The 13703-nt window shown below is 32.8% G+C and overlaps 2 protein-coding genes across 14 annotated transcripts in view; one reads left to right on the forward strand and one right to left on the reverse strand.

Annotated features, from left to right (window-relative positions):
- Positions 1-12760, forward strand: part of LOC118204247 (serine/threonine-protein phosphatase 6 regulatory subunit 3-like) — a 135954-nt gene extending 123194 nt beyond the window's left edge. For 5 of the 6 annotated variants that reach the window (XM_085817152.1, XM_085817156.1, XM_085817153.1 and 2 more), the window contains one exon: positions 8678-12437. In XM_085817152.1, coding sequence (XP_085673278.1) covers positions 8678-8968 — 291 coding nt within the window. In that variant the 3' untranslated portion in view covers positions 8969-12437. Of the gene's footprint in view, positions 1-8677 lie in introns of all 6 variants that reach the window. The other variant, XM_085817157.1, reaches the window with a different exon arrangement.
- Positions 12761-12898: 138 nt separating this feature from the next.
- The window catches only part of LOC146997287 (uncharacterized), a 53614-nt gene continuing 52809 nt past the window's right edge, over positions 12899-13703 (reverse strand). For 3 of the 8 annotated variants that reach the window (XR_015041262.1, XM_085817164.1, XM_085817165.1), the window contains one exon: positions 12899-13531. Coding sequence is in view for 2 of the 8 variants with exons in the window: in XM_085817165.1 (XP_085673291.1) it covers positions 13501-13531 (31 nt within the window). In the remaining 6 variants the exon portion in view is untranslated. The remainder of the gene's footprint in view (positions 13532-13703) is intronic. The other 5 variants (XR_015041274.1, XM_085817163.1, XR_015041264.1 and 2 more) reach the window with 4 other exon arrangements.

Below are 13703 nucleotides of genomic sequence, written 5' to 3' on the forward strand. Positions count from 1 at the left end.
CACACCAGCTCTGTAACCGGCCTTTACCATATATATTTCATATTTCTTCTGAATGTTCGTATTACTAAAAAAATAAAATTAGCACCTTTTTCTATACATTCTAAATGCATCTAGTTTTTTTGGAATAACAGAAATTTAAAAATTCTAAAATGAAAAGGAAGCGTGTTGAATAAAAAAGCCAAATACATACAGAGAAAGAAAATTATTCTTCAAATATATATACAGATATTATTATGTTAATTACTCACTTGTTTATAATTTCAGCCTTTACTATAATTTCCCATTTCTATTTCCTCCCCAGAATGCAAATCACTTAGACAGTTTTTAGTTTTTAAACTGAGGTTTTTGGTGCATGAGGCAGAAAATGTGTTTTTAATCTCCGTTTGCTCACTGCATTAGTTCCTGCCAGCTCTGATAATTTGTAATTTTTTTTCTGCATTATTACTGCTGACATTTGAATTTGTTATGACAATAGAGTTACTGAGCCAGCTTAAATTAAAATTAAATTGTATAGTCTTTGACCACTGGTCCACATTTTTTGTTTGAATTTGATCGTTCTTGTTTAATAACGTCACCACAAGTTGCAATTGATTTTGTTAGCATAAGACCATGCCTTTAAGTTCTTTTTAAATAAGAGGCTTATTTAAACCTTTGTAGTTACTTTTAGACATAGCAATAATTTACTTCACGTCTATCGGGGGGTTTTGGACTATTTAACTTTTACCAAATCAAATAAACCCTCATAGGTACATTGTGGAGAGGTTGGCAAGTTAGGAGATAAAGCATGCAGAAACTAGTGAGAACAATAGTTTGCATATTGAGAGAAATTTCTAATTCTTAGAAAAGATGCTTAAAGAGAAGGAAATCTATGTAAATTAGCCAAAATGTCTGGGCAGGCTTCAAATTAAAAAATACGTTTTGTTAAAAAATACATTTTGTTTACGTTTTGCATAAATGTTTTGTTGAGGGTTGTTTCTATAAAACATAAATCTTTTGTAGCTTTTAATGCATAATTATCCTAATATCAATGGCATAAATTGCATGTATTTTAAACTGTGAAATTTTATTAGATTGTGATTTTAATAGGGCTTTTTAAGAAATATTCTTAAATAAGTAAAATTTAATAGTGGTCATGTAAATCCATAATGATTAAGGTTATCTAACCACCTAATTTAATTATTTATAACTAACTGCTTACCCTTAAAAATATCTATCATATATTAAAGCAAGTTATTGCCTTTCATTAAACCTTATCATAGTAAAAGATAAAACACAAAAATGTAAAAATTCATATAAAACTTATTCTGCATATCTAGCGAGACCTGAAATAATACAAAGCAACTTAGTATCACCTTTGGTGCTTTAGTGGCTTATTGAAACCTTAAAGTATATTAAGTGGGTTACAACCCCTGGAACTCTACAGGAAGCTACGACACTAACTGCATCAGACAGAGCCCAACTAACTTTCAAAACATGCCAACTGTGCCCACATCAAGTCTTTCAGTTTTGTTCTGATCAGCAGGTCTCTCTGTAGGCAAGGAGCAGTGGTCTCAGCAGCCAGTCTTTTGTTATAAATCATTCTGATTATGATTTTACTTCTCATTTTAACCTATCCCGCTTGACATAAAATCTACCTCTTATTTACTAAACCTCCAGATTGAGCAAGTATGTGTTAAAATGAGACATTAAAAAATCAGTATGAAACTATTAGTAAAACGTAAATAAAATGTCACTTATCTTCCTTCAAATATGCCGAACTATTATAAGTGTAAAATATGTAATGATATTTGATAAATTTCATAAAGTGTATTTTATTCTCAAACTTATTAGTAATTAATGTTAACTAAGTTATGTTTAATAATAATGTAGCCTACTTACGGATATATTTTATTTTTTGGATGGTATGACAAAAGTGAAGTTCAGGCATAGATAATATTTTTAATTGAATTTATAAATTTGCTATTTACTCATAGGTCCTTAATTTTTTCATTAATGGTCCTTAAAAGTCCTTAAAAGTGCTTAATTTCCATGTGCAGAAATGTGTACGAACTCTGAAAAGAGCTTGACTTCGGTTTCAGATCCTCATTTAAAATTAAGCAAAAAAGCAGTCTTGGTTTGACATATATTTTGAATAACTCAATTAATTTAGGAGGGCGATCAAACATAAGCTCTTAAAGAGGAAAAAAAAGTTTTCTCTTTCCTTGGAAAAAAAAAAAAAATTCCACAACCAAATATGTTTTTTTGAGGCGGGAGTGCTTAATTTAAAATTTCCATTGCCGTGTTCTCTTCCAATGAAGGGTGCCTTCTGAATACTAAGATTAGGGCTGCTGCATCAGTCAAGTAGTTTCCTGAAACTTTATGAACTTTTTCTTAAACATGCTTTTGTATTTTCCTAATTAAAATGCTGTAAAATACCTATTTATATGATCTTTGTATTTTTATATTCATGCTATTTTGAAGGGTATTTTTTTCTTGTTTAAATGTTGATTATTCAGTTAATGTTCTAAAAATGGCAAATAGCAAGGGACAAATGTGATCAAATTACACAGATGTCTGCTACAGGATCAATTTTAAATGTACCTCTGTACCCTCTCAAAGAAAAAGGGGCATATAATGAATGATCCTTTGTCTTTTGCTGATACAAAAGGGTTTGCACAATAACTATTTACAAATTCATGACATCAGTTTAAATCAATTGGTTTCATGTCCTATATGTGTATCAATTTAAAGGGATGCATCTTGAAGATGATCCTTTCACACTATCCCGTATAAAATGTTATTTCTCTGGGATAGTACAGCACTGCTTTTGGTAAAAATTGAAACTGTTCTGGCAATAAAATTTTTCATTTTAAAAAAAATTCCATATATTTCTATGAAAAACTACATCATGCTACTATCTATACTTTTCAAGTTATTAAACGTTTTTCTTACTTCTCGTATTACCAGCTACATTGATTTGTTGTTTCATAGGACCTTTTTCTGTGGATCACTTATGAATTTTGTGCCATTCCTAGTAATATATGATTTTAGCAAGGTTCGTCATGGTCTCTGAGTACATCACAACAGCCACATGATAGAAATTCATGTCTGAAGTGTAGTGCAGTAGTTGCTAAGGCTCTTTGACAATTCTTTTTGATGAACATCTTTGTTTTTTGGTTGTATGACATTGGTGTTGTGTAGTTAATGATGCTTCCACTTTGTGTTGACATTCTTTGGAGGAAACCAGCACACATTCAGTTGTGCCAGCACAGAAACCAACACAGATTTTTCTTTTCTAGTATGATAAAATTTGTGCACTCTTAATTGTTATCATTTGAATGCAGGGAGTCCTTCTTTGTTTATCACAAAAGCTATACACTTCCATATTGTTAAGATATTTCCAACTGTTAATAGTATTGGTGATATATATATTTGATGAAGTCTAACGTTAGGAATATAAACAAATAAATAAGCAGAGATTCATCTAAATTAACATATATTGAAACACAAAATGACACAAGTACAGTAAATTCTACATGGTAAAGTAAAACAGTGACAACAACTAAAAAAAGTTGCCAAGCGAAAAAATATAAAAAGCATGTTGCCACACATGTTGTAAAATACAAATGGGAAATATAATCACAAATAAAAGTTATTTGCAACACTCCCCCTTGATTAAATTTCCCTCAGTCCTACACAGAACCTTTGATTGAACAAGGCTTTCTTTTGCACACTCTTTGTGAACATGTCTGCTGCATTTGAACTGGAAGGCACATACGTAAGTTTAACAACTTCTCTTCAACCGTTTCTCTCAAGAAAAAATGCCTGAGTTCAATATGTTTGTTACGCTCTGAAGTGACATGGTTTTTGGCTAAAGAAATGGCACCCTGATTATCAACAAATATGCTTTGTGGAAAGTTTAAAAAATGTTCTCCCACAATTTCTTTAAAAAAATTTTGGAACCACAGTACTTCCTTTTCTGCGTGGCACATTGAGAGGTACTCAGCTTCAACTGTTGACAATGCAGTCGTCTGTTGTTTCTTACTGCTCCATGAGACAGCTCCACCTGCTAGTAGCACCACATAGCCACTAAATGATCGCCTGTCAATCTTATCACTAGTCCAATCAGAATCACAAAACACTTCCAAATTCTTTCCTGTCTTTTGGAAAGTCAGCTTTAATTCCTTGGTCTGTTTTAGGTAAAGAAGGATATGTTGTACACCAGCCCAATGTTCCTTGCTTGGGCAATTATTGAATTGGCTCATGTAACTAGTAGCAAAAGCTAAATCTGGCCTTGTTCCTCCTGCTAGGTACAAGAACCCTCCAACAGCCTGCCTATATTTTAATGCTCCTTCAGCATTCAACATGTTATCCTTAGTGGCTGTTGTATTTTTCATACCTGGATCTAATGGTGTTGATGCTCCTTTAGCATCTTGCATATTTGTTGTTTCCAAGAGTTCACTAGCATAGACACTTTGGTCAAGAGTCACACAGCTATCTTCCCTTCTGCTTATCCTAATTGAAAGAAGGTGATGTATTTCTCCCAAGTCCTTGATTTTAAATGTAGCTGCAATATTATCCTTAAATTCCTGAATGATGAATTCTTTGCTGGACATTACAAGATCATTCACATACACACCTACAATTAACTCCTTTTCTTTATTAAAGTAAACACAAGGATCTGCTCTGGATCTTGTTAGGCTCATTGATTTCAAAAATTTATCGAGGCACATATTCCATTCTCTCCCAGACTGATGAAGTCCATAAAGGCTTCTCTTTAGCAAGCAAACTTCTCTGTGTGTTTTCTCATGCAGACTCATGGGTGGTTGTTCCATGAAAATTGTCTCACTCAGTCTTCCATTTAAATAGGCTGCAGTAATATCAAGTTGATGAACCTGCCAGTCTTGCTCAACTGATTGCTTAATTGATTTTGTTTTTATTACAGGAGAAAACGTCTCTTTGTAGTCAATTCCTTCGACTTGGGTGTAGCCACGAGCAACTAAACGAGCTTTATATCTTTCCACTTGTCCATCTTTGTTAAGTTTTCTCTTGAAGACCCACTTACATTTCACAACTTTCCTTCCTTCTGGCCTAGGCACTATGTCCCAAGTTTCATTTCGTTTTAAATTTTCCAACTCTTTTTCCATGGCTAACTTCCATTTTTCTGTATCTGGACTAGTTAACGCCTCTTCTAAAGTTTCAGGATCATTCTGGAAAGCTTTCTTGGGTGTTGAGCCTTCATATTTCTGTTTCTCGGATTGTCAGCTGCGCTGCATTCCACTTGTAATTCCATTTATTTCTGGAGGATTTTCTTCATAAATCTCTGAATTTTCCATGATATAATCCTTTGTCCACTTAGGCGCTGAAATTTGTCTTCTGGGTCGAGTCTTCTTTTCTGGTATATCCTCCACCTCCTTCTTTTCCTGTTGAGGGCCTTCGTCTATTACTTTATTTTCAACTCCAGAACCTTGTTGTGGGTGCAATGTTATAATGTTTCTAGTCATGGAAGGTTTCTCTTCAAATATGACATCTCGGGAACAGATTACTGTACTGGTTTCTTTGATGTAAATGTGGTACCTTTCATCTCCATCATACCCAAGGAGATAGCCTGTAGTTGCCCTTTTGTCCATCTTTCTCCTCTTCTGAACTGGGATATGAGTATAGCAAGTCGATCCAATGATGCGCATGTGTTTTATTCTGGGTTTCTTTCCCATCCATAATTCATAAGGCTTGAATTAAGACTTGCCTGTCCTATTCAATATATAAATTGAAGTACTGACGAACTCTGCCCATAGAAAAGCTGAAAAGTCCACTTCCTCATTCGAGTATTTGAGAGTTCTGGCCATTTCTAGGACTGTTCTGTTCTCTCATTCAGCACTGCCATTTTGTTCTGGTGTATATGGAGCTGTGAGCCTCTGGGAGATTCCATGCTTGTTCAAGATCTTGCGAACAGCTTGGTTGTCAAATTCTCCACCATTGTCACTGAGTATTTCTTTAACCGTATGCCCTAAGTTCTTAGCGTGAGCTATGAAATTTTCAAGCACATCTTTTACTTCTGATTTGTGCTTTAAGAAAAAACAGTATCAAAATTTGATGTAGGCATCTTTGAAGATTGCAAAGTAACGATATTTCCTAAATGACTGATCAAATGGCCCACAAATATCTGTCGAGAACAATTCTCCAGCTTTTGTAACCGCTTTCCTGTTTCCAAACTTTAAACGGTGGGATTTTCCGTATACACAAGCTTCACATAATTTCATATCAGACTTAATCTTAATATTCAACTCTTTCTCTACAGTGGCCTTTACATGCTTTTTATCTTGGTGACCCCATCGTTCATGATAAAGTTGGAGAGTTGATTCATTATTCTCAGTCATGTTGATGTCAATGTGAGTTTCAGGAACTAAGGTCTTCATCACGGCTTTGAAGAGACCCCCACCAGCATTTCTTGTTCCATGCAGAACTATTTCACCATCTATTTTTAAATAGCGGTCCTTAAATGTTGATCCAAACACACTGTTTTGATTTCTATCTTGAGATGCTAACACAGAAAATAGATTTTTACTTATTTCTGGAACATACCAGACATTTTCAAGATTTTTGATTTGATTCATCCCATTTACAATGGTCATTATCTTGATGGTGCCTTTTCCAATTGCTGGCAATGACTTTCCATTTGTCACAGTGATGCTATGAGGAAGCTTAAATCTTTTGAAGTCTATAAAGTAGTGCCTGTTATTGACGACATGCTTCGAGGCCCCATTATCAATAAACCAATCATCAGAATTCGTTTCTGCAGAAAATATTGTATCATCTACAGCTAGAAGTGTCATATTTGCAGCAACACTGTTTTTACTTCCCTTGTTTGGCCCTATATGTGGACTAGGTTTCGGCGGTTTTCCATCAGCTATCCATTTCTTGCATGTTCTGACCTAGTGTCCTCTCTGGCAATAATTACACTTGCCATTGTTTTTCTTGTTAATAGATGATTTCCGCTTAAATTCCGGATTTGCTATCAATGCTTCCTGATCTAAAGTTTCTAAAAAATTTGGATCTTTCCTTAATTCTCTTTCATGGGTGCACAATTGTGTGGTTAATTCATCTAAAGTTCTCTTTTCATCACTAAGAAGTAACCAACTCGATTTGAAAGTACGATAACTGGGAGAAAGAGTATCCAATATTTTACAAATCAACAGCATTTCTGGCAGTCTGTTTTCTTCCTTATTTTCAAGCCCACTGTTTAGTTCACTCCATAGATTTTTCAATTTTGACAAATGAGCTGCCATATCATCATTTGACCAACTGAATTTGAAGAACTGTAAACATATGTTATAAAGTTGGTTATCGGACGAATCTTCGAATACTTTGTAAAGTTCAGGCCAAATGTCTCTTGCGCTGTCAAATCTCATTACCTTTTGTAAAGTGTCTTCAGTCATGGAGTTCGTAAGAACCATCATAGCGCAATTATTTGCTTTATTAAAAACCTTCATATCATCTCTAAATCTCTTTCGAATCTCTTCGGCGGCCGCATGATCAGGCTCCTCTGGCTTCTTCAGTTTTCCTTCCACGACTTCTAAAGCGTTTTCGTGATAATTTAATACGAACTTAATTCTATATTTCCAAATAGGCCAATCACTTTTTTCGCATAACGGCTGAACCAATATCTTTGCAGCTTCCATTTTTGCGAATTAATTTGCCGACTCACGTAAGGCTTAAGAACTGCCGTGTTAGGCTTACGAACTGCCGGTAATGTTTATCTCCACTTCGCTCATAAATTTCCCCGCACAGTTATATCATGCTGGGCCCATAACCTGATGAAGTCTAACGTTAGGAATGGAGACAAATAAATAAGCAAAGATTCATCTAAATTAACATATATTGAAACACAAAATGGCACAAGTACAGTAAATTCTACATGGTAAAGTAAAACAGTGACAACAACTAAAAAAACGTTGCCAAGAGAAAAAATATAAAAAGCGTGTTGCCACACATGTTGTAAAATACAAATGGGAAATATAATCACAAATAAAAGTTATTGGCAACAAAATTAACCACATATGTTCATACTAAGGACTCTTCAGTGATATTTGTTTGCCAGATTCAAATATTAAAGGCATAGGAATGTGTATTGTAACTAAAAATCTTAACTGTCAAAATAAGTAATAGACGCAGTCAAAATTCTTTAATCTGGACTCGTCGGGACTTCGGCGATTCCGGATTATAGATCATCAGTTTCAATCTGGTAAGATGGCATTAAGAAATTATAAAATTAAAAATATGAAACTGTAATTTATGAAATAAAGAGCAATTATGATCTAAAGGGTATCAAAATTTACAAAAAAAAAAAAAAAAAAAAAAAAAAAAAAGCTTAATACAGTCAAAAGTTGGTAATTCGGACCTTAAAACTAAAAACTTTCTGCGCATACGCCGCGTTGACACATGCGCATAGACGTTTACGCGTGCGCGTAACACCTTTACGACTGCGCATATGCGTGTGCGCAAGCGAAGAATACGTTTTTGCGTGCGCATTTAATGTATAACGGACGGTATAAGCTAAAATTATCTAAATATCTATTTCAGTTAATGTTGATGATTGTGTTGTTCCTTAATCTTCGTGTTGGATCCGGCTTATTATTTTTTGCAGACTGTAAAAGCAATTTTATAAAAGTAAACTTAAACTTTCGATTATGTCAAATAGAATTCTCGATGCTGGAGCTCCCAAAGGATCTACAAAACGAAAGTATGTTTCGATGTCCATCAAACAAAAAGTGGAATTGCTGCAAAAAATGGATTAAGACATGAAGAAGGTGACAGAGAGGTTAGTGAGAACGAAAAAATTTTGTGTGACAAGTTAGTCAGTATTCTCGGCACAGCAATTACGGGACTTGAACAGCGGAACTTTGTAACTGAACAAGAAATTATGTCTGTTTATAGAATTAAAGAGAAAGTATTATCACATAAAACGAAGCAACTAAACAACTTACATTGAAAGAAATGTTTAATAAAGTAAACAAATAAATATTAAGCTTTCTTTTTTGTAAATTTTGATACCCTTTAGATCATAATTGTTCTTTATTTCATAAATTACGGTTTCATAATTTTAATTAATCCGGAAAAATCGATAATCCATAATTGCCGAAGTCCTGACGAGTCTGGATTAACGACTTTTGACTGTATTTATTTGTTTACTTTATTAAACATTTCTTTCAACGCGCGCATGCGTAAAGCATGCATTAGAAAATTGCAACCAGAAAACTATTTGATGTGTACTTGTGATATCGATAATTACGAGGAATTTGATTTAAAATTAAAATGTTCTTTGATAAAGACATCTGTATCCTTAAGAAAATAAACTTGTGATAATTAAATAATATAATTCAGTTTGAACATCCTAATATATTTTTATCAGAAATATAAATATGTGGTAAAAAATATGAAGTTTTCCAGAGCTGTTTCTTTTCTTTTTCTTTTTCTTTTTTTTTTTTTTAATTTTTTTATCAAAATTGTTTAAAAAAACGGTTTGTCTGGAATCTTGTTGATTTAAAAACAGCATCTAGTATGAACAAAATTGGATTGATGTTATGGAATTCGCAGATACTTTTAAAGCTGATATAAAGGGAGATATGTATATCCAATTTTAATAAAACATTCTTCACAATGAAAAAAATACCCTCATATTAATGCTGTTTTAAAAGGATTTCAATCTAAATATTTATCAGTGGCAGATTTACATTGTTGGAAACCATGAGTATCCAATGAGTCAAATTTTTGTTATTTGTTTATGAGGGCTCCTTTCCCAGGGCTCAGTGTGTACCATAATTTTGGATAGATAAGCCACCCTGGTGTATACAGTGCATACATGATAATTCACTGGAAAAAAATGAAAGGTCATCGGATAAGCCGCACTGTCATATATGTCGCAGCAAAGCATTCCAAAACATGGCACTTAATAGTCATTTGTTCAGTAATTCCCTACCATATTGATATAATCATCATCAATAACATTTTATATCATTTACAACATAATCAGTAATATATAAATAAATAAGGAAGAAACATCTTTACCTTGAACTTGCCAAAAACGAACTTTTACGATTTCTAATAGATATTATTTTTACGGTTTCGGTAAACTTAGTTTATGAGCATAAATTACTATATTATGAAAAAGAATACATAAATTAGATAAACAAACGGAATTCTCTAATTAAATTAAACTGCATTTATTTATACAAAACCTTAAAAATCCGACTCGTCAATGTCAGATTGAAATAAATTTAACAAATGACCATCAAGGTCAATTTCATCATTCTGTTCTAAATCCCTTCTTTCATCGTCACTATCTTCAATTTTTTTGAATGATTTCCAATTTAATGAAAGTTGATATGATTGTTATCAGCTCGAACTGATTGTCATGCTTTATTGATCCATAAGGCAGCCTCCTCATATGAAGCTTTTTTCATTCACTCAGAATTTGTGAAGGAATGGAGTCCGCTTTGCATCCATTCCTGCCACTGCTTTCGTAGTTTATGCTTGAAAATTATATTGATAGTGAGATCAAGTGGCTGTAAAAATTTTTTAAGCCCATCTGGTATTACTGAGATATTGGTGGTAAGTTTTTTGGCTTCAGATCTTACCATATCTGCTAAATGGGATCGCTTTGAATCCAAAACAGTGAGTCTTCGGGGTTGAAAAAAGCACCTTTTTTTAAATAAATTTCTCTCGGCCAAAACAACATCACCTCTTTGCACATGCATCCTCTTTTGTTGGCATAAATAATAACTCCTTTAGGGAAGTTTCCTTTCAGAATTGTCTTTCTTTTGAAAATTATCAAAGGGGTTAACCTCTCTCCATTGGCGGCACAACCCTAAACACAAGTAAAAGAAGTCTTTTCATTCTCGGTTGTTAACTCTGAAGTACAAGTAATTTTTTCACTAATTAATGAACAGTTTTGCTCGGAGAACAGTCAAAAGTAACAGACACTTTATCCATATTAATTATTTGCCCTCTTTTCAAATTTTGTTCTTTAATTTTCTTAGATGTGTACTCCAAAAAAGCTATCTTTTATTCAAGCCAGTATAATCACTTATAAGCTGCGGCTTATCTACCCGAAATTACAGTACTTGCAAGAATATCATAATTTCGAATAGATATTTGGCTTCTCCAGTTAAAAAATAAAAAAGAAGAAGAAGATAAATTTGGAATTGAAGAGCAAGAAAGACTTAGACTCAACGTCAGAAGTTTAGAAATTGTTTTAAAGGTAGGAATTCAACTGACAATACTTGGCCGTTATGTAGAATTGCACCTTCTCCCTCATTCTTGATCCTTTGAGAATTCTTGAAATCTGCTTGAAGTTTCTTCAGACCTGGCCCTGTATACAAGTGGCTTCTCAGCTTTGAGTCAGTCAACAGTGAAAGTTCCTAGTGGTTATATCATGATTTCTTAGTAATTCTTCCATGAGTTTTCTATGCATTTATTTTCTGTATGAGTTCATTTGTGTAACTTGTAGTGTTCCTTTGTAAAAGTGATAGTAAAAATAAGAAACTATATGAAATTGCTACCTCTTAAAAGCAGATTCTGTGTACTAATGTTTAAAGAATGTGGGAGGCCACTATGAGTCGCTCTTGCCGTATATTAAATAAGGTGGTTATCTTGAGGCATTGTCATGAGCACAAAACTGTGCTCAGGAAAAGCAATCATTGGTGTCTCATTTAAACATTTTACCCCTTCCTTTTATGTTGTATTTTAATTTAAGCCTGCATTATAATGTCGTTGCATAATAACAAAATTAAACTGTAATTGCCTCCTATAAATAGCTCTAAAAATTTTAAATAAATAATAAAGAAATATGTGTTTGAATTGAACTGCACATAAAGATTAACTTGCAGAAACTAAATTTATTGCAACAACATTATGATGCTCTCTGAAATAATGTAAAATATCTGTTGTAACACAAAGTGGCATGTTTTAGTGAACTATCGAAGAACCACTTAGGCAACTTTAAGTTAGGAATAAATTGAGATATTGTAAAGATATGAAAAAAAAATCAATGCAAAGAGCCTAAAAGTGACCAACCTTTCTATCACAACTACGATTGGCCCAACATTTCGATGAATGTCAGACGAAAACATACTGAGCATGGATGAGATGTTTTGTGTCACCCACCCCCATATTCAAGACCTTGCCCTCTTGGATTTGCATCACTTCAGGTTACTTAAAGAATCTCTGAATAGCCTGCAGTTCATTTTTTTTTTTTTTTTTTTTTTTTTTTTTTTTTTTTTTACATTATTTAACAACATGTCAATGTTTAGAAATGATGGTTCATGTCAATAACTTCTTTTAAGAATGATCCTAATGATTTTTTAAAATGTAAATTTTTCAGGTGCTTGAGAGATGTCACAGAACCAAAACAAAAATTATAGGGGCAAAAACTCAGAATAAAATGATGCTAAAAAGTTCAATGTAGGTTTCCTATGTTTCTGCTCAGTTTCATTTGTATTTATCATCAGAAAATTTTAGATGACCCAACAGATTAACTGATAAGCATTCTATGCAAATTGTTATAAGTATTATTCAACATAATGCTTTTCAAAAATGAAATTTTATTTACAAAATCTTAGAGAACCCCTGTACTAGAAAACACTGGAAGACTTTAGTATTGACAAACAGCCAACTCGTAGCACTGTTTGAATAATTTTAAAATGAAAAATATTTCTAGTTTGACTTTCATTGTATGAATATTATATCATGATTCTAAAATAATAAAACTTTATAATTAATGAGATCCTCTCAGCATTTGAAAGCTTATCAATTAATTAGATAATTCATTCAGCATACAATATGGATCATAATTGAAAATTAAAGTAGGTTACCCTCTAGTAAACCACAAAAGAATACCACTGAATGACATTTCCGAAGGAAAAAATCACCTCAAATTATTCTAATATATTTATTAATAAGGCATCTCAAGGCAAATTGACAATGATGCCAAAAATCCCAAATTTTGAAATTAAATATCTTAGACAATTTTTGTCATATTGGAAGTTAAGCTTGTGTTTTATTTTTCATAACAGGGATATAAATTTCCTGAATGTAAGAATTACAGGCCCCAGGGAACTGCATAAAAAATACATTTTGTATCATTTGCAAAATTCAATTTTTTGAACAAAAAAGAAAAAAAAAAGGGTGGGCTAAAGCATGAATATTCATGTTATTTAAAACTTTTTTTGTAACTGGAAGTAGATATCCTTGATTAACAGTTGTGAAAATAAAGGCTGTGTAATCACTTTTCTGGACATGGTTTATACGTGCGTATGTGTTTGTGTACATGTGAGTATTAAATGTTCATTTATCAAGAATAATTTGTCAATTTTTTAATTTTAAAAACCTATTATATTAGTAATGAAACAATCTAATTCTATAACTGCAAAATTAAATATATACAATAAATTAAGAACACATTTACCTTAAGAATTCTTCAACATGCCCCATAGATTCTTTAGTGTTTTTACCTCCAACACTAAATTATAAATTTTGGTGCATAACGCTTAACCACCTGAAAAATTTCACTTTGAATCAGCACGTATAACATTAACTTTCTATGCATGCAACAGAAGGAAATAGTATTAGCCTCGAATCCTTTTTTATTCAAAAGGGGAAAATATAACACTGTCTGAACAAAAAATTAATAAATATTAATAAATACTACTAAATTTGCCCCTGGGATC

The sequence above is a fragment of the Stegodyphus dumicola genome, chromosome 5 (assembly GCF_044657685.1).
Source record: "Stegodyphus dumicola isolate Sdum_Otavi_A_Nest chromosome 5, ASM4465768v1".
NCBI classification, from domain to species: Eukaryota; Metazoa; Arthropoda; class Arachnida; order Araneae; family Eresidae; genus Stegodyphus; species Stegodyphus dumicola.